The sequence below is a fragment of the Strongylocentrotus purpuratus genome, unplaced genomic scaffold (genome assembly GCF_000002235.5).
Source record: "Strongylocentrotus purpuratus isolate Spur 01 unplaced genomic scaffold, Spur_5.0 spur5_scaffold_21, whole genome shotgun sequence".
NCBI classification, from domain to species: domain Eukaryota; kingdom Metazoa; phylum Echinodermata; class Echinoidea; order Camarodonta; family Strongylocentrotidae; genus Strongylocentrotus; species Strongylocentrotus purpuratus.
In genome coordinates this window covers 34,918,934-34,940,528 of record NW_022145607.1, presented here as the reverse complement: position 1 = coordinate 34,940,528, position 21,595 = coordinate 34,918,934, and the positions used below count along the sequence as shown (strand labels likewise).

General features: G+C 38.9%; 1 protein-coding gene across 1 annotated transcript in view; it reads left to right on the top strand.

Annotated features, from left to right (window-relative positions):
* Window positions 1-2,032, top strand: part of LOC105440097 — a 6,105-nt gene extending 4,073 nt beyond the window's left edge. Inside the window, exons 4-5 of the mRNA XM_030994358.1 lie at window positions 975-1,138; window positions 1,880-2,032. Coding sequence (XP_030850218.1) covers window positions 975-1,138; window positions 1,880-2,032 — 317 coding nt within the window. The remainder of the gene's footprint in view (window positions 1-974; window positions 1,139-1,879) is intronic.
* Window positions 2,033-21,595: the final 19,563 nt, after the last annotated feature.

Genomic DNA, 21,595 nt, shown 5'->3' with positions numbered 1-21,595 from the left:
AAATTTGAATAACGAAAATAACATCTGAGATGTGCAGAGTAAATATGGGACAAAATAGTTTGGACCGTCCCTCATATGCAAAGTTCTGATCCTGTGGTTTAATTTGTCGTGACAGAACAAGAATATATGAAACCTTTTAAGCAAAGGATGAAAATTATTATTAAACTATTCTTGTTTTAAAGGTTGCAATGAATGGCTTCTATTCTGTAATGACCTCTGTGTATCAAAGCCATAGTTTAACAATGTTAAATCTGAGATGAGTAGCCCTACGTGTTAGCAGTGTCTGTGATATGGTGTTATATTGAAGCCCTAACAAAATTGCGCTTCAAAATTATCATGATGTGCCTCAAAGAAGTTAAAAATCTTTGAGTTACCGGTTTTATCATACTTTTTTTTCCCAATAGACTGTAGTGTTATATCTTGATAATCAGACAGGCGATTGGCTTGTAAAAGTCATGGGATTCATGTATGACCAAAAGGTTTATAATTATGATTGCAACATGAGCTAATTCCAGGATTTTTTTTAGAATCTGAAGCAAAGTTAACCAAATCAATTTAGTTCATATTATGTAAATAATGATCTTTAAAAATTCATGCTACAAGGTCAGACGGATGATGGGATAGTAGTGTTCCATTCCATTACTCCATGATTAGTCAAAAGCACCACCAGTGCTGATGCTGGAACCAAGAGTTATTGGAATCCTTCTCAAAGATGATCCCTTCAAACATGGTTTCTGATAAATTACATCTGGACGTAAAGCCCGTCTGCACTAGTTTGGCCAGGGGGATTAGACCTCCCTGCAAAGTCACTGACAGGTGGTTATCTCATCAAATCAGCTCTCAATTAACATGAGAAAAAGGGGATCATGGGGGACCGACAGAGACCGATTAGGCATTGCTTGCTATATAGAGGGCGCAAGTAGCTATAAGTAGTGCAGTGAGGCTTTAAATGTTGTTTTTATTATCACCTGCAGGGTCAACTCTTCATAGTCAGGTTGATGATGAGATTGAAGTCTTCCGTTCTAGTCTCCACTCCATGATTAGTCAACAGCACCATCGGTGCAGGGAGCTATGGAATCAAGAGCTGGAGGAATCAATCTCCAAAATGATCCCTTCACATATGGTTTCTGATGAACAGGTTAGAATAGTGGTGGAGGTGAGGGGGACTTGACCAGCCAGTGCCCCTTCCCCCCAACAAAAATCCCAAAGCAGCATCCTAAGTTTGCACCCCCCCCCAAAAAAAAAAGTGCCCCCGTTTCAACTTTTTAACCCAAAGGCCAACCAAAATATGAAATCTATTTAGAATGTGGAATGCCTCATTATAGTACATTTGCAATGAATTTTATTTCCTATGCAACCATATATGTTTTCAGTTTAAAAATAGTTTACTAAATATTGTGTTAACATGCCTTAATTCATTCAGTGATTCTGCTTGTAAATGGTTGTGTAATGAAAAAATAGAATGATATGATTCTCAACTTACTCAATCTTCACCCCTGCTTCTGCTTTTTCCATACTTACTCTTCTTCATAATTGCGTGCTTCTACTACTTCTTTTTTATTATCATAAAACTCATACTGTGTTTTTCCTCCTTCATTCCTTTCTTTTCGTTTCTTTCTTACTCGTCTAACCACTCCCTTCTTCTTTTTCCTCTTTCTGATTTTTTCTAATTCTACTCTTGTTTTTTCTCTTTAATATTTATTTTTCTTCCTCTTTACAAAAAATCCCCCTCTCTCTCTCTCTCTCTCTCTCTTGGTCTCTCCTCATTCTATATGTCTCTTTCTCTCTTTCTAATTGTCTCTCTCCCTCTCTTTTTCATTCCCTTTTCCTCTGTTTTCTTTTCCCTTCCCAATCCCCTTCCCTTGTTCTATCTCTGCAGTCCTCTGGTCATAGTCCATGCCAAACAGTGCCTCATAACCCCGGCTCACAAGAGATGTGGTCTTCAGGTAGGCCATCTCCATTAAACCATCACAACATGATGAATTGCCATTTGGTCTACAACCAGTTCATGTACTACCAGTTAGTCCAATAATAATTTCATGTTTATTATTAGACAAACTGGGAATCAGACCGACTGGAAATTAAACTAAATGAGCAATAGACCAAATGGGTAGTAGACTTATTGCAGATTAGACCAAATGACAATTACATTAATTGGTCATTAGACCAAATGATAAATAGACAAAATGATTATTAGACCATGTGGATAGTAGATGGGCTGGGTGTAGACCAAATGGCAATAAACCATTCCAATGTCATATGGGACCAATCATCCTTTTCTACTTTCTCTATTTTTTTCTTCTTCTTTTCTTTCTTCCCCCCCCCCCCCCTCCTTTTTTAAAAAAATAATTGTTATTATCCAAATTCAGGTTGATCAGCAAGTGACATGCAAGATAAAATTAGAGATTCATATAACATTTTATCTTTTCTTTTTTTCTTTAATTTGCCATTATGGAACATTCATCACTGTCTATCAAAGATCTGTTATTTAACAATCAAACTGATTTTCAATTGCTAGACTTGTCTGTCACCCTCCACTGAAAATCAAAATGACTCTTTCATTTCTATTTGCTCACGTGTTGGAGGAAGGGCACAAAAATATCCTAGCAATTTTCTGGCCAAACTAAAAGATATATTTTGTTTTACCTCCTTTCTTTCTTTCTGTGGTTTAAAAAAAAAAAAAAAAAATCTACATATAATCCTCTGACTTCACTTTTATTTGCAAAATATTTCATATTTAATAATCTGCATTTTTTATGACAAAACATACACACTTACAATCATAATAGTGGCAGGTTACACTAAATTAGCCTAAACCTGTGATGTTTGATTATTTCTCTTATTTATACAGACCTTTTCCAGAACTCATCAGATCAACAAAAAATGTAAGTTTACCAATAATTTGGTACTGACAATATTATCTACATTTGCATTATCTGCGCACATTTTATGATAAAATCATTTGAAAAGTTGTCTTTCCAATTTTAAAACTTACTGTCATATGTTCATTTTTAAATAAGTCATACGCATTTTGTGATAAAAATCAGTGATAATTTCAGAAGTAAAAAATATGTTTATTTATCTTATCGATTATTCCAAAATATTGTGACTCACATGGAAATGAATACTTGCTATATTTCTTGATGTTATGTTGTGATCATAGTAGAAGTATGTGATGGGACAGAATGTTTTTCGTGAACATATTTTTACTGAATATTTTTTGTTTTTTGTTTGCAATAGTGAAGCCATGTCAACGTCTACAGCCAGTATACATGATGAGGGGTCAGTGCACTTTATACCAAGCCTAGAATCTAGTAATGGGTAAAAGATCCTTTTGTTTTATAAATTCTCTTTCTCTCTCTCTATCTCTCTCTCTCTCTCTCTCTCTCTCTCTATATATATATACAGTGCGTCCCAGAAAAAAAACAAAACCAAGAATTATTGATGCATGAAATATGCATTTTATGAGTTGCATCAAATGAAAGAGGAGGATCTAAGCTTTACAAGTATGTGTCATTTCTTAATTATAAATGTGATTAAGTTATGATAAAACATTGATAATTCTCGGTTTCGTTTTTTCTTGGACGCATTGTATATATATATGTATATGTAAGTTTCTATGTATCTCTCAATTTCTGTCATATTCTTTGTCATCCTCACTATTGCTCTACAATATATCCCCACTTTTTTCCTGATACATGTATATATTCTCCATTATTTCATTTGGAATGGACCCCCCCCCCCCCAAAGAAAAAAAAATGAATAGATGAAATAATAAATGTTATTCACAATTGTAATGTGTATCATTGAATTGATAAATAAGTAGATGATTTGGTAGTTTAATGTAAAATATACTTGATATGTTTTTGGTGCAGAATTGATCTTGTGTGGTGCTATTGCCTCATTTTCCTACTTTCCTCTTTTCTTTCTTTCTTAATTCTCTTGTCTACCTATTTCCATCTCTATCTTTCTCTCTCTCTCTCTCTCTCTCTCTCTCTCACTCTCTCTCTCTCTCTCTCTCTCTCTCTCTCTCTCTCTCTCTTCCTCTCTCTCCCTTTCTCCCTATCTCTCTCCCTGTCATTGTCTTTCTCTCATATTTGTCTTCGTGTTCATTTTCTCACAGGCCATCATTAGATGCAGAGTTGAACGGGTTAACTATACAGCTTCTATCTTCTGCACTCACCATCAGTAATGCCTTGCACAGACAAGAATATGCCACAAGACCATGACACACCTTTCATGCAGTGGTGTAGATACAGGGGGTGGGGGCAGGAGGATGTCCCCCCCCCCCCCCCCTCCCCTCCCTTCACAACGGAAGAACAAATTGGAAAGAGGGTGGAGAGAAATAAAATGTTGGAGAGACAGTGTGAAAATAAATGCACACCCTTTCACGCCCTTGCCCCACTCGATGGCCTTGTCCCCCTGGTAGATCCCTCCTTCCACCCCCTCCTCCACCCCCTCCTCCACCCCTCCCCCACCACCAACAGTCCCCCCACCACCAACAGTCCCCCCCCCCACACACACACACAGTTGCTGGACCTATGCTATATACCACTGTGTGTGTATGATTATGTTGTATACATCTTATCTTCGTGTTGTACAATTTAGTTGTGTTTGTATGAATTTTAGCATAGTTGCCTCCACAAAATATTTTAGAATATTACCATGACAAACACATAATATCATTTTTGTTAAGCTCCTACTTAGCATTCACTTAATCCATTACAAAATGTTTAACTGACGTGTTTTAGAACAACCAATATGAAGAAAGACTGGGTGACAAATTTTCTTTAAAATACATTCTTAAGTAACTTTAGGCCTTCCCCTGTGATTTTGAAATGCCAGACACTGTCCAATATATAAGAGGCTGATTTATAGGCTTCATATTTCATGCTTTCTTCAAAATTGAAGGGGGGGAAATGGTTGTATTTAAACCCCCTCTAAACTCACTGTTGGAAGCCCCAAGTTCACTAAAAAAATGTGATGGCAAAATTTCACTTAAATTTTGTATTGATGTGAAAGAGGATGTCATTTAACACTCAACTCTGTAAACATTTTCAGAATAAATGTGTTTGAAGACGAATATTGATGAAAGAATTGAAAAATTGGGTCTTGAGTTGTACACAAAAATCTAAATTTTGTATTCCATCATCAATATTCATCTTTAAAGATATATATTCAAAAAATCCTTGCAGAGATGAGTTTTAAATGACATCCTCTTTCACATCATTACACAATTCAAGTGAATTTTTGCAATCAAATTTGTTGGGCTTCCAATATTTTTGAGAGGCTTTAGTTATGATATTATTGTCCATACTCATTATAAAAAAAGGCTCAAATGTTAATTCATTAGTAACTTTGCAATCATCTCTGATCTGTTTATTGTTTTCGCTCACCTTTCTTCTGTCATGCAGGCAGTTACCCAAATGTGTTCATATAAGTGTACCCCATCATATAAAAATGAAGCCATAGTTCTCCTTCGTTGCAATCTCAGACACTTAAGTACCGTTAGAAGAAACTGTTATTACCATGCTACAAAATATTTGGTTTTGTTTTCTGTAAGTCTGAAAAGTTAACCATCAGTAAACACATTAATATTTTAAAACCATATGATGATGATTCACAGCTTTTATTTGGTGCCATATTTCTGTTTTGAAAGCATTAAAAGGCCTTATAACATGATTGTAAAAACTTTCAAAAAGAAAAAGAAAAAAAACCTAAAGTGATTTTAAATGCCTTGTGAAATGTCTTGAGACTCTTGACATAAGGACCCATTTCACAAAACCTTCTTTCAATGACAAATTACACAAATCAGTGACAAATCTGCTGATAACCAATCAGAAGCAAGGATTTCAGTAGCTTATAACAAAAACTGTTGTTTGTCACTGATGACAAGTTTTGTGAAACGCCCCCCAGTAGTACATAATTTAAATACGATTTCTGTGGCAGTGTAATAGGGTGTTGAAGTAGATATATTAATATTTTTTGATCTTGTTGCATATATATATATATTCCACTATCTTCACTGTTTTAAACCTTTCCCATCTGTACATTATCAGAATTATAAAATATTATTTATGATCATAGTTATTGCTATGTACATGAAATTGAATTTAAAAGTAAAAACACTATCCAAACGAATTTGTTCAAACTGTGTGCTTTGTTTCTGTAAATAAATGCCTCGGGTGGAAAAGACAAGGTATTGACTTAAAGGGATAGTTGAGTTCTGTTTTCATACCGCAAATGCCTTCAAAGTTTATGGTTATTGCTCTTTTTCTCATTCATGACATTTCTAGTGCCCTTTTAGGACCTAAAAATGCTATGAAGGTAATTGTAGACCCAAAAATGTGTGAAATTTAGCCAACACGATCATACCAACTCAGCTCCACTGTCAAAAAAATATGGTGACCGTTAATTAATTAATGGGCACCACAAATTTTATAAAATCATTATATTTATGGATATTTCAGCCGTCTCAGAACCGTTTTGTTCAAACAAAGATGATTTGTCATTAAAATTGTATGTTCTTTCAAATTTGACATTCACATTTGCATTATCTCACTAACAAACAAAAATTGTGTAGCGCCCTCTGCAACAAAACTTAACTATCCATTCAATGGCTTTTCTGTACAAAATTGACCATTATATTTGAATGTACGTTTTTGCATTTGTGCACTCATATACCGGTAAGTGGTATTTCTCTTTACATTAGAAATGTATATTAACAAAATCTGAGACCAAGAAAAATATTCATGAATGATACAGAATTTAAACATCAATTCTGTTTAAATTGTCAGAATATTATCATGATCGCTTTGACTTCAAATTGATTTTGAATGAACATTTAAACAAGTTTGGTATTTACAATAATGATGATAATAATATTGATAACAAACAATAATGATAATGATGATGATAATGATATTGATAATATAAACAACAATAATAATGATTATAATAATAATAAGAAGAAGAATTATTTATATATGAAGCGCTGGTATCCGAACTAAAAAACATTAGCTGATAGAGAATACAGTAACAAAGATAGGAGCGTGAGGGAATCGAAAAAGCATGATGAACAAATTTCTCAGTAGCTGAAAGATAGACTGATGTATTTGCAAATGAAATCACGATTTCTCGGCTGATAATTATCGACTTGGTTAATGACAGAAATTACCTGTATATTTCAAATATGGCTTAAGGCCATTCCGTGGTAGCTGCGACCATGAAAATATGCAGTTCTTATATAAAATTTTCAAACGGGAATATCAAATCGGTCGCTTGTAGTCAAGAAACGTTGTTTTAAAGCTAAAGTAAATTCAGTCTCGAGAGGGCGCTATACAACATAAAGAGTTTATTATTCACCATTTCATCCATTAGACTCGATTTCAACCGCGACAACGATCATTGAATATTGTAAAATCGCATATGCTTCCAATATGTTCATTTGAACCAAATTCACGACGCTATACCAAAACTCTGTATTATCTTTAAGTTTAAGATGAACACATACAATAACATGAATCCGTACAATCTAGTCTATAAACGTGCGGAAATCGGATTCTTGAGGACAACTGGGAAATCATGTTTATAAAAATGAGCAAAACAATTTCGTAAATAGAAAGGGAATGACATCACAACTCATTTCCGAGTAACCAATTCATCAATAGCGAGCTTTATATCAACAAAAATGCCATAATTTTCTTACTGTTTGACATTTCCTTGTCTTTCCATCTTGTTCCTCTGATTGCTATCTGTTACTGTAAGCAAATTGAGCTTATTCGGCCGCCAGAGGTTCTCTTTTCATATCTGTGCATCATAAGGACAAAATATATGCCTACTTCTTAATAATTTTGAAATTACACCAATCATATAATTTTACAAAGATGAAATGTTTTCTTCGTTCGCAATTTACTTAAAAATTGTATTAACAGCTTTTACTAATAATAGGTCAGCAGACATTAATGGTTAATCGCTGGATGACATTAAATCACGCCGACTAAAAAAAGGGGGTTTCTTAAGGGATGAAGGAGAGTGTAAAAAGGTAAATCAATCTTTTCCACATGCTTTTTAAAAAGTGCTTCGTTGAGATTAAGAGAAAAGAGGTACAAGGGGTCCCTGTCCACTGATCTCTACGAAAAAGAAATCAGTGTTTCTACCTGAGTGCACCCACCATGCCCCCCCCCCACATCCATTCCCTCCCCAATTCAAAATCGTTCTACTCCTATATAATAGCATTCCGAAAGCGTAAGCCTCCCATTTCAGTAAACTGGATAACTTAAATCTAGCGGCCAACCGTTGTCTTTTATGATAATGAAGCTTCTTTTGTCCCCCAAGATTCAATAGAGATTTTAAGACATTTTGCTTTTCTTGCGCTTGCGTTTCATTACCCCCCATTTTCACTGAAAACCCATTTACCCGAACTGAATTCCTTCTAAAGTTTTCATTATTGAATACTCATTAAATCTCCGTCGGCGTTTCATTGTGTTGCACAGGACTGCATGACCGCACTTGATGACCAAAAGAATAAGAAAATCATCGGGAGAACTTGACTGTTGAAATAAGGTAGGCTTTTAAATAGGGCCTAAAGAAAAAAGACAAAGCAGGATCACATTAATACCCTCACAAAAGAAACGTTTTATATCGGGATAAGACGGTCTTAGATAGATGGGATAAAAGGAACGGTCTCACGCTTATTCATTGGAGCTGCCCATGCCCCCCCCCCCCCCCATCCCCGCCCGCTCCACCTCGCCTTCGAAACCCCTTCTTAAAACGTTTCCCTTGATTATGAACTTTTCGGAATTGCGTGGTTTGTGTTCCCCTTTAAAAATTCTGGATCCGCTTCTGCATTCGATGAGTTAACATGGCTCTACTCCCACCCCCCCCAATTATAAGGCTACTCCCCATGAATCTTTGGAACGCATGGATATGAGTATGAAGCGTCCTTCTCACTCTTTGATAAGGGATAATGGTCATCTTTTAGCATTATGTCATGCCCCAAAATCTGGACAAGTTTGCACAAAAATACCAACTGCAGCAGCAAAGCAATCGGTAAAGTCCATCGAGGTAGGTTTTAATAGACGCAGAACGTGAGAGGAACAGGTTAGAGCAAAATCCGATAATAAAATAAGAAACTTATGAAATTTTTAATCGGATATTGCTCAAACTTTCACTAAAATGAGAAAAACTTCTGTACAGCCCCTATTTATATCCCGCCTAGTCAGTGGCGTAGACAGGTTTGTACACCTGGGGGGATGACTCAGGGACGGATCTAGCTTTTTGCTAAGGGGGGGGGGTTGACCAAAATAATGACGATGCGGAGCATCGTCCACGAGCCGCGAAGCGGCGAGCCGATTTTTTTTTGGGGGTGTTTATTTGAACCCCGTAAGTGATGTTTTCCTGGCATCTATTAACACAATGGAGACCATAAAAAGCAGTGCATGATAACGTCTTTTTAAATCAAGTAACAGTTAAATACACAGTTATATCCAGAGTTATCATGTGTTTGGTTAAGTTACCAGATGAGTTGAATATCTTCTCACAATATTTGCACTTGAAAGGGTTTCTCTCCAGCGTGCGTTCTTTTTTCTTTTTTTTTCTTTTTTTTTTTCTTTTCTTTTTTTCCCCTTTTTTTTTGTGTTTGTTTTTTGGGCCGCCCAAGGGGGGGATTTAAACCCCCTAAACCTCCCCCGTAGATCCGCGCCTGTTTAATCTTGTGGTTATCTTGTGGTTTCCAAACCACAAGATAACCACAAAATACTTGTAAGATTTTCTTTTTCTTACCGTCTGAATTGGCTTTCACCTTGTGAATGCGGCTAATAACAATAAACACAATTACAATAATGATGAGGATTATTATTATCATCATCATAATTATTATTATTATTAATATTATAATTGTTATCATTATTATTATTACTATTATTATCATCATTATAACTTATTAAGTAAGCAAATATCATTCCCCAAAACCTGGGGGGGGGGGGATGATTGTACATGCCATCCCCCCCACCTTGTGAGGTGGGGGGGATGCATCCCCCTCATCCCCCCCGTTGTCTACGCCCCTGCGCCTAGTATGCGGCCTATAATTTCAACATGATAACTCCGCGTTTTGTCCGTATTATTTCAGTCTGTATGTTCTCTAAATCAGAATATTCTAATATGTCTGCCAGGGAGGAGGGATGATGTAAGAGGGCGGGGTAGCATCCCTCTTCAAAAAAATTAAACCCAATCTATCTTTAATTTTAGAGGGTTTGTCGGCTAATTCCTAAAATCGATTGGACTATATATTTTTACCTTTATTATGTCGGCAAATATGAAAATATTTTGACCACTGGCGGCAAACATTAAGATCTGAGTGGCTTTGTGTTGGGGGGGGGGGGGGGGATTTCGGCTTTGGTTTGGCACCTCCCATTCAAAACAATAAACCATTTTCGTAATGTAACCAAATAATAATTATTTCATTCACCTGATAAGAATAATAGTAATTCAATTGTCAGAATGCAAACTGCATAAATCAATTAGTGTTGCTAAGTAGGTCAAGCCATAATGTTTGTCCAACCTGGCAACAACTAATGTATGCAGTTTGGATTATGTCTATTGATATACTATTATTCTTACCAGGTGAATGAAATATTGTATTGAGGCACTTCACAAAGACTTGTGCATTAAATTTGGTTCGCATTACGTAAATGACCTATTTACCGATGCCCTTTAGTGTAGGAGTTTTTCTTTCAAAAATCAATACCGTTTGTTGTTCAAAAATAGCTAGAAAGCCAATTAAATTCCTCAACTTGTTCTTATGACGTCAATTTCTGCAAGACATGCTATCTTGTCGTCGGGGCGCGGGAGCCTGGAGTCAAGAATGCCACTTGCCTCAATCTTTAAATAAATTTGTAAAGTGGTACATGGGGCGCTGAATGGGGGCATTAGTTCGTCAAATAGTGCTACCATTGACTGCTCCGTATTAGCGACAATGTGAAAAATGTAAATCAATAAGAAGAGTATTGTTATAGGGGCTATTGTGTGACGTCCATTGTGAGTCACCTTAAGTTTCTCCAAGCTTTCATGATGGGGATACAACTGTCTTCTTCCCCTTTTAACTTAATGTCTTTTTCTTGCCTGTAGACAAGTTTTGTCTTTGCCATCATTAAATTCCTTTTTAGCCATGATAGGAATCAATATCATTCATACATTTCCTTATTATGGGGGGGGGGGGGTGGGGGGGGGGGGTTGTAAAACCGGGAAGCCATGCATATCACAGCGATGATATATATTTTGTTAGTAGTAAAAAAAAATTTGGGCGTTTGAGAAGTTCGGAAATAATTATGCAACCTACGAAAAAAAGAGAGAGAAAGAGAAGGCAATGGCAGTCTAGGGCCTCATCCTTATTTACAAAAAAAAAAGAATTATGTTGTCTAAATCATGAAATTACTGCAACGCCAGGCAACATCATCATCAAAAGTAATGATGAAACTATCGTTCCTCTTTGCTTGCATTCTGGTCTTGGACTTGCTTACTCCTTCCTTCAAAGACCTCACCAGGAACGGTTACGCCCTGCTCATATCGGATCGGCCACTTTTATGAATGAAACCAACTTCCTCCACTGCATGCCCCCTATCTTAGGACACGTAAACAACTTTCCGCGGTCAATTCTGCCCATTACGTAATCAAACAAAAGGGGGTTGCTCGCCCACAGACCGCTGGTTTTGGCGCCCCTCCCGGCCTTTCATGCTTTCGTCGAAACCTAACTGATTCCCGTTCAGTCGTCCATGGTCCATTGTCAAGTACAGGATTACGTAATCATGTTACCGGACCCCACTGTCCTGACCCTGTGCTTTCCAATTCTAAATTTATTGTCGGATACTTTGAAGCTCAGTTTGGTAAGGAGCAAGATGGCATCATGCATTGATAATTCTGCTGAGAGCCATAAAGGCGTAAAATGGTACCGTTCTTCAAAGAATCATCTCCCATCTCATCAGACAGTTCGCTGTTATACCTTTTCACTCCCCTTCAGAAGATGCAACAGAAGATGCCTACACTTGCCTCTTCATATAGGCATACCCATGTGGCCTTCGATTATACTACGTTCATTCAGGCAAAACATCTCCCTGGTTTATTCATGCCAGTTCAATTAATTAAAGGAATTATCCAATTATGTGGGGAATCATGGGAAGATACCTTTACAAGATGTTTGACTGAAATTTTTGTTGCAAAATATTTGTATGGAAACAAAAGAAAAGTGGAAGAAAAGGGACAACAAAAACGATGAGGGCAAACGATGTCAGCCGCCCCCCCCCCAACCCGCTTGTGATAACTGAGGGGTGTCGCAAGAGCAAATGTCGAGTCACTTGTGATGGAGGTGATGGTGTTGATTACAATGAGCCGACGATGGTGGCGATGATGGTGGTGGTGGTGATGATCGTAGTGGCGATGTTACTGGTGGTGGTGGTGACGATGGTGGTGGTCATGGTAGTGTTGGTAACGATGAGCTGGTGGCGGATGGTGTCGTTACTGGTAGTGGTGGCGGGGATGGTGGTGGTGGTGATGATGATGGTGGAGGTGATGACGGTGGTAGTGGCGATCTTACTGGTGGTGATGGTGGTGGTGATGACGATGAGCTGGTGATGTTGGTGGTTGTGATACTGGCGGTGTTGGTGGTGATGATGATGCTTTGGTGGTGATAGTGGTGTTGGTAACTGTGGCTGCGATGGGGGTGATGATGTTGATTCCACTGTGATGACGGTGGCTAGCATGTCGAGTGACAAAACGATTTCCTCCTGAAATTATTTATAAAAAAAACAAAACAATTAAGTCCTCAGGTTGAACAGTCAACCCTTTTCAACAATCCACTCTGAATAAATAACTCTGTCGCCCTCTCAAGTCTATTCCTAAATGGTGTGTGTATTCGCGTGTGACTTTCTTCTTTCCGTCATCGCATATACACGTACGTACACACACTTTAGCATATGGAAAGCCGTTGGTGACTTTATTCACGTGCCCCAGACGTAAGGAACGCGGCACACGTCTGCTAAATTGACCAATCACCGCCTGTTATTTAGCAGGCGCGTGCAAGGTGCGATAGCACACGCCTGTTACTTTATTAGCACACGTGTGCCCTTTTGCAGACGGATGCTGTTTACTGCGCATGCGTCTGGAATTGATCGACCAATCAGATACCTTGTTTGATATGGAGTTTAATGTGTGTGTACGGTGAGTGCATGCAGCGCAGGCAAGCAAAAATGTGCCGGGCACGTGGTGATCGATGCACGTGGTACTCTTACCGTTCTTAAAAGTATTGACTTTGATTTCTATGTCAGAACAGAAGTATACATTGTACGAGTACTTCCATTGAGGTTGAACTTTCTGATGCAAAGAATAGTAACTATGTCAAATTATAAACGAGGTACCGAACTGCTATATGAACGTTTATCCTCCACCTAGTATTGGAGTTTGTAAATACTATAAAGCTAGTCTAGGGTTGATAAAGAAAAGGTAAGTCTAATATCATGAATGGTAGTTCCAGATTTAAAATCTATCATTCAGAACCTACTCTAATTGTAAATTAGGTGATATACTATGCAACAGTGCCATTGTGATAATGTGTATGATCCAGTGTAGATACATAGTGTTGGAACAACAGAGTAGATCTCTCCCCCTCTTCCAACTCTCCCTTATCTATCTTGGGTCAGTCTGTGCAGAGGTCAACCTCACTCGTGGTAGGGGAACACACACACACTCTCTCTTTCTCTCCCTTTCTTCCCCAATATTCTCGTTAATGTTGTGTTGTTGAGCAACACTCTCCATTGGGCAAGGACAGGGGGATTAGTGATAGGAGGCATGTTTGCTTAAGAGCTCAGAATACTGTGAAGAGTTTGCATTTGCTTGGCACAAGGGATTGTCTGACCATTATTATTTGGTAGTTTTCAATCGAATACACCTGCTCATAATTATCCCATAGGCCTAATTGTATTTAAGGGTTGATGTTTGGATGTTTATTGGTTTATAATACAACATGTATTGCTGTATATTGCATAAGTGGAAGTTATCACATTGCTTAGAGACAATCAATATTCTTTAGTCTATATTTCTTGTCTTGTATATAGTTTATGATTATTCCTTTATATTTCTATGTTATATGTCATATGGGTAGTCGAAGCATAATAATAGTGCAATAATTATAGGTGAATCACATGCAGATTGCAGTATTGATTGATAAGCTCGTTTTCCTAAAACGATATTTACACCTGAGATTATGTATGAGTTGTGTGCTGGAGGAATACAACATATTTCTATGTTAGTATTATTATTTCTAAATCTGAGAGGATAATAGATTAGCACGTTTAGATGAGATTGCCTAGGCACAATGAAGGTTTTATTTAGAGTTAGGGTATAACGAATCACCATCAGGGGCGTCGGATCTGCAAAGGGGGGGGGGGGGGTGGGGTGCGATACCCCCCCCCCCCCCACCTGGCAGGATATTGTCGGACAAATTGCGCTGCCGTCGGGAAAAAAGAGAAAAGGGGGAGGGGGAAAAAGAGAGGGAAAGGGAAAGAAAAGAAAAAAAGAAAGGAAAAGAAAAGAAAGAAAGGAAAAGAAAGGAAAGAAAGGAAAAGAAAGGAAAGAAAGGAAAAGAAAGGAAAGAAAGGAAAAGAAAGAAAGAGAAAAAAGAAAAAGAGGGAGGAGGGGAAAGAAAAGAAAAGAAAGAAAATAAAGAAAAGGAAAAAAAGAAGAAAAAAAGAGTAAAAGGGAAAAAAAAGAAACGGGGGATGAAAGAAAGGAGAAAGAGTGGAGGTAAGAGCCTGAGAGAGGAGGAGTGGGAGTAAAAGAGAGAAGGGCTTGTTGGGTGGAGTCGTCTCGTCGAGGGAGCAAGAAAGACATGGGTAAATATGTTGCTGTGTCGGGTCAGCTATAGCTGTGTCGGTATTCTTGCTCGATCCTCGTGTACTATATCAATGCAGAAGTTTGAAGTCGGTGAGATGTATATTGCCGGTCGGCCGTATGGCAAGCCGTTTTATCATTTAAACATATTTCTTGATATAAAGAATTCATTTTTTGATATCAAGAATAGAATTCTTGATATCTAGAAACATGAATAAATGTTAAAACGGCTTGCCATACGGCCGACAAGTTTTTTTCCCTACGAACTGTGACTTTTTATCCGCTGTGACGACTGCGAGAGTGACGACAACTACTATACTTGTATTTTCTCGAAGTTTCAATTTCCTATTAAATCAGCTAAAGAAATTAGAGGTTTGAAATTTTCGGAGAGACTGAATTCAAACAAGGTTTAAGAGTCAACAACGGTACGACGAATCGTTTTCTTTTCTCTATATTGTGATGAAACGCCAAAAATTCCGCCCTTCGCTGGGAAGGGGAAAACTTCATTTAGACGAGACAAGAACGATACAACGAATCGTCTTCTTTCTCTAATATTTTAAAGAATCGTCAAAGCTTCCGCGCTTATAGCGCTAAAGGGGAAACTGAATTCAGACAATTAGGGCCTATTAAGAGTCGAAAACGGTACAACGAATCGTCTTCTTTCTCATAATTTAATGAAACGTCAAAGCTACCTGAGAAACTGAATTCAGACAAGGATTAAGAGTCGAGCACGGTTCAACGAATCGTCTACTTTCTATAATAATTTAATGAAACGCCAAAGCTTCCGCGCGGAAGAAACTGAATTCAGACAAGGATTAACAGTCGAGAACGGTACAGCAAATCGTCTTCTTTTCATAATAATTTGATGAAACGTCAAAGCTTTCGCGCTTCGCGCGGGAGGGGGGGGGGGGGGGGAACTTCATTCAGACAAGGATTAACAGTCGAGAACGGTACAATAAATCGTCTTCTTTTCCTTATAATTTAAGAAAAACGTCTAAGCTTCCGCGCTTCGCGCGGGAGGCCTTTCCCGCCACACCCCCGCGCCCTTTAAGTGATTCATTTGCTCACTACCGCCCCTCCCTAAAATAAGATCCTAGCTCCGTGTCTGCATTAAAATATATAGCTATGAATGCTGACTAAGTTGACGAAATAATTCGTATATTTGTGTCGTCGTGGAAAATGACCATTTGCGCACACGCAAGTACTATAGATAGTCCATAGGAAACACAATTTAGTCTTCGGCCCCGGGTTTATAGGGTTAATTTTGTAGATATTGGAAATTTAATTTTGTCGGTAATTGGTGGCTAGTTATATCGTTAATCGTTGGCCTCTACACCCCCCCCCCCCCTCTGAAAAAGGTATAGCGACGCCCCTGATCACCATATTAGGTATGAATATGATCTGTATAAGAACGAAACATATATAACATTATCTGTATGTAAGTGTTTATTCGATTTGATAATGAAACTGTTCATATAATAATGTAGATGTTAGTTCAATAGGAACTCTGTAGGACCATGCACTATGGTTCAAGGCATGCCCACATAGAGAATGTTGTTATGTTAGGGGTCGGGGCCAAATGCAATAAATTATTGATAATTTATTGCATTTTCTTTTCTTTTTTTAATTTCTGGGGGCGGCGACGTACCCTAGCCCCGCTGTTTACTCGTACCAAGGAAATACTGTGGGGAGGGTGGACCGAATGGCGCAGCGTGGTCGTAATGATTTTTTTTTTGCGGGGTGGAGGGGCAGGATGATGGGTCGCGTACATTATTGGGGCACGCCTTTTTTCTTTATTTGTTCAGAAATGTACGTTTTCAATAAATGTTTTCTACAAATATTCGGGGCCACGTGGCGATCCCCCCCCCCTTGCGCCTACGCCACAGACGTGGGGTGTTCCTTATCCATTATTTCGCTTTCTTATAATCATTTTGTTTATTGCTAATTTAATTTTCATTTAATTGTTAATGAAAAGCGACCCTCAACCCATGTTATGAATAGCGACCCTTAAACGCGAACCATCATCCCGGGCCAACCCCCCCCCCCCCATCTGTCTGACCACTTAGTGCAAGTACATATTACCGACAATTTTCGTTTAAGTAGTTCATAGATGGCGTAGCCTGTGTGTGTTTCACGGGGGGGGGGGCGGTTGGGTGTAACAGCGTTGCCATCTAGGAGCTGATGTATCATGCCCCTAACCCACAGCAAAGGAAGGAATCGACAGAGAGGGAGTTGTATGGACTTAAAGGGCAAGTCCACTTCAACTATTAATAACAAACCAATCAAACTAAAAGTTTGAAAAATCGGATAACTAATAAGAAAGTTTTTAATTTTTAACCATAAAAAACTTTGAAAATCACAAGACAAATTGGCAACTCACTCATGAGTCTGTTACGTCATTCAGGCGCGGATCCAGGATTTCTTGGGGGGGGGGGGGCCCAAATTTGAAATTATGCGAGCCAAATATTGGTACGTAATGGTGACCAGCAGTGACGTAATAGGGGGTGGGTACAGGGACGGGCGAGCTTCTCCTCCCTCCTCCACGAAGCGCGGAAGCTTTGAAGTTTCAATAAATTATTAGAGAAAGAAGACGATTCGTTGTACCGTTCTCGTCTCTTAATCCTCGTCTAAATTCAGCCCCCCCCCCCTCCTGCGCGAAGCGCGGAAGCTTTTACGTTTCATTAAATCATTATAGAAAGAAGACGATTCGTTGTACCGTTCTCGACTCTTATTTTAATCCTTCAAAAATTTTCTTTGTCTGCTCCTTTTTCTTCCTACGTCCTCTTCCTTTTCTCTCCTCTCTCTATTTTTTTTGTTTTTGGGGCCAGCGTTTAAGGGAGGACCGCCCCCACTGCCCCACCCCGGCCCCGGAAGCTCAGGGGTTTAAGGCAATAAATCACCGTTAGATGAGCATCTAAGGGCCCGCCTTAGGGCCCTAGGTGGAATCCAGGGGGCAGAGTCCCCGAAAGCTTAGGGGGTTTTATAGGCATTTAATCACGGTCAGATGAACATATTTTCATACCTCATTATTTTGTGCCACTGGCAGTTAACCATTCTTTCTTTCTTGCTCCCTTTCTTTCTATTTCTCTTTAATATACTTTTTTGGTTAAGTGTGTGTGGGGGGGGGGGAGCTCGAGGCTCCCGATCCCCGCCGTTCCTCGCGCCCTGACATGTAGGCACCTCAAGAAGCTTATTTCTTGCCTGGCTGTAAATTTAGGAATTTGTAATTTTCCAACAAACGCATGTAAAAATATAGGTAATTTACTAAAAAGTAAGGACAAATCTCGGAAAAATTATGTCATTTTAGCATTATTTGTAAACCACCGTTATGGAATTAGAAATAAACCACGTTTCCACCAAGCCGCCCCCGCCCCCTATCAGTACACCAGTGCCCCCGGCCCCCCTCCGTTACACCTTGTTGGCGGGAAAAAATCGCAACTGATCTCCCCTACCTTTCTTCTTTCTCTTTTTTTTGTCTTTCCCTTTCTCTCCTCTTTACCTTTCCCTTCCCTTCCTTTTCTCTCTAATAGGTTGTCCGGGGGGGGGGGGGGGGGCTAGGGCCTTTCCGCCCCCATCCCGCTCCGCACGCTGTTGGCGGGATTAGCAGCAACTGATCTCCCTTCTTTTCACCCTTTTCTTTTCTTCTTCCTCTTTTTGTTCCTTTTAGCTCTCCTCTTTCCCTTTTCCTTTCTTCTCTCTCTCTCTCTCTCTCTCTCTCTTTTTTTTTGGGGGGGGGGGGGGAGGGGGAACAGCCTGGGAGGCAAGGCCCTTTCAACCCCGATCTCTTCCTCCCTCTCTTTTTCTTTTCTTCTTCCTCTTCTTTCTTTTCCTTTCTCTCCTCTTTCCCTTCTTTTCATTCTATCTCTCTCTCTCTCTCTCTCTCTTTTTGCGGGGGGGGGGGGGGGGCAAGGACCGCTCGGCTCCCCTGGATCCGCGCCTGACGTCATTGCCTCGCTTTCCTCTAATTGTTTTCTTTCTATTGGTAATATACATTTCTCACTTTCCCCCTGAGAATCTCATCTTCTAACACCAGCATCCAAGTCATATTGATAATAATATGTTTTTGTGTGGATGCACTAATAATCTAATTTAGAGTAATTGTTTTCAGTTAAATCATGAAAAATGTGAATTCTGAAAATTTATTTATATAAAAGTCAATAATTATGAATATACAATATTCTGAAAATAGTTTCAATTCTTCAAAGTTTATAAAAGATATTGTGAAATGTCATGCCCGCAATACGATACAAATCATATAACCTGGGCAAAGGCATGGGGAAATCAAGTTTTGGGTATAAAGAGGGGAATTAATGGGATAAAAATATATAAAGCAATTGATAAATAGTGAGGCAATGGCGTCACAAACTGATAACCAAATTGGCAATTTGTGTAGTGATTTCCATTGTTCCATAGTTTTTCATATTTAAAAAAAAAAATCATAACTTCCTTATTTTTTTTTGCTCTGCTCCTCTTGTTTTTCTGCATCTATTGAAAGCGAATTATTTTAAAGTGGATTTACCCTTTAGGTTATACCACATTCAAGCTTTTCGTAAATATACAATATTGCACGATATATTTTCCAAATAAGTAAGGAATTTAGATTTTCAAGATTTTTAGCTAAATAAGATACGGTTTTGTGACCGGAAGGCATATGTGAACGGAGCTTTTATTAGAACTTATGGATCTACCATCTCCAGGCACCCAGAAACTATACAATAATTTTAGCCAATGAAAATTTTCAAGATTTTCGTTTGTCCATGACACTGGAATTCTCAAAACCTCAGGATACCAGACGGAGCTGACCGGACTACAAGCCTAGTTACTGCTCGGAGAGGGGGGGGGGGGGGCACTTTAAAATTGTGTCTTGTTGGGGGATAGGGAGCTTGGACACTCTCGGGCCTTGAAGGTTTTCGCGTCATGTAGCGTACAACGGGGTAATGCAATCCCAATATGATTTACTGTTTGAGTTCTATAATATTTGAAATAATTGATAGTGTTTATATATTACGTACGCGTAAATATATATTTACATAACTCTACGTGTTTGTTTAACGCTGATTGGAAATAATAACTGATGATGGGGGGGGGGGGTGGATGATAGTATCTTCATTTGTACATTTTGTATCATTTTTTCTACTTTATACTTCTGTTCTTTGTTTTTTTTAAATATTTGAATGTTTAAGATATGTGTAATAATAAAAAAACAATAATAATAATAATAATAATAATACAGTCTTCTTTACCCAGGGTAGCCTCATCAATATTTATGCTGTTCTCCCTGAGGTCCTTGCAATCAAATTATAATAATAAGATGTTGGTTATAAAGGTGGCCTATTTACCCCAGTTTATGGAATGATTTTGACAATGATTTATTCTTAATAGATTTAGATAATAGTATACATTCTCAGATTAAAACAAAAAAATAGTGTTTGTTTTACCTGACTGCATGACTGCTAAAGTGTGTGCTACCAGGCGTCGGAGGGGCGAGGGGCCTCCCCCCCCCCCACAAAAAAAGAGAGAGATTAAGGAAAATAAGGGAAAGAGGAGAGAAAGGAAAGAAAGAAGAAAAAGAAGATAAGAAAAGAGGTAAAAGAAGGGGATCGGGGGAGGGGGAAAAGGCATTGCCTTCCCCTCCAGCCCTCCTTCGCCCCCAAAAAAGGAAGAGAGGAGGAAGGGAAAGGAAAAGAGGAAAGCGATAAGGGACAGAAAAAAAGAGAAAGAAGAAAAAGAAAAGGGTGAAAAGGAGAGAAGATCACTTGCAATTAATCCAGCCAATGACGTGTTGATCGCGGGGCCGAAATGCCCTTGCCTCCCCTCCCCCCTCAGCAAAAAAAAAGAGAGAGAGGGAGAGAGAGAAGGAAGGTCGGGGAAGGGAAAGAGGAGAGAAAGTGAAATAAAACAAAGAGGAAGAAGAAAAGAAAAGGGGGAAAGATGTGCTTTTGCGCTCTCCCCCCCCCCCCCCCCAAGCGAGACCAAGCGCCATATACGCCACTGGACTCTACTGGCGTACTCCCCCAAATAAGAATAAAACGAGGTTTATTTCTAATTCGATTTCAGTGATTTACAAAAGTTGTGAAATGACATAACTTTTAGTAAATTATACTGTTTTATGAGTTTGTTGGAAAATGACGAATTCCCAAAGTTACAGTCAGGCGAGAAGTATGCTTATTTAGAGGTCTACATGTCAAGGCTAGCGGCACAGCGGGGCTCGGGGGCATGGGTCCCCTCACTATTTTGAAAAAGTATATTCAAGAGAAGTAGGGAGAAAGTAAGAAAAATAAATTGTTACCTGCCAGTGTCACAAAATAATGAAGTCTCAAAATATGATCAACTGACCGTAATTAAATGAAATTTCAGAGGCTTCACCCTCTTGACCCCACCAAGGGCCCTAAGGTGTGCCCCTGAATGCTTATCTGACCGTTATAAAATGCCTAAAAACCCCTGAGTTTCCGGGGTATCAAAATATGCTCATCTGAACGTAATGAATGCCCCGATAGCCCCTGAGTTTCCTGGGGCTCAGCCCCTGGACCCCACGCCAATTCGTGACCTACCCGTGTCATAATAAGGTATCAAAATATGCTCATCTGAACGTAATAAATGCCCATTGCCCCTGAGCTTCTGGGGGCTCCGCCCCTAAACTCCACACCAATTTATGTTCCGCGAGCCTTGACGTGCAGACCTCAAAATAAACATATATCTCGCCTGACTGTAACTT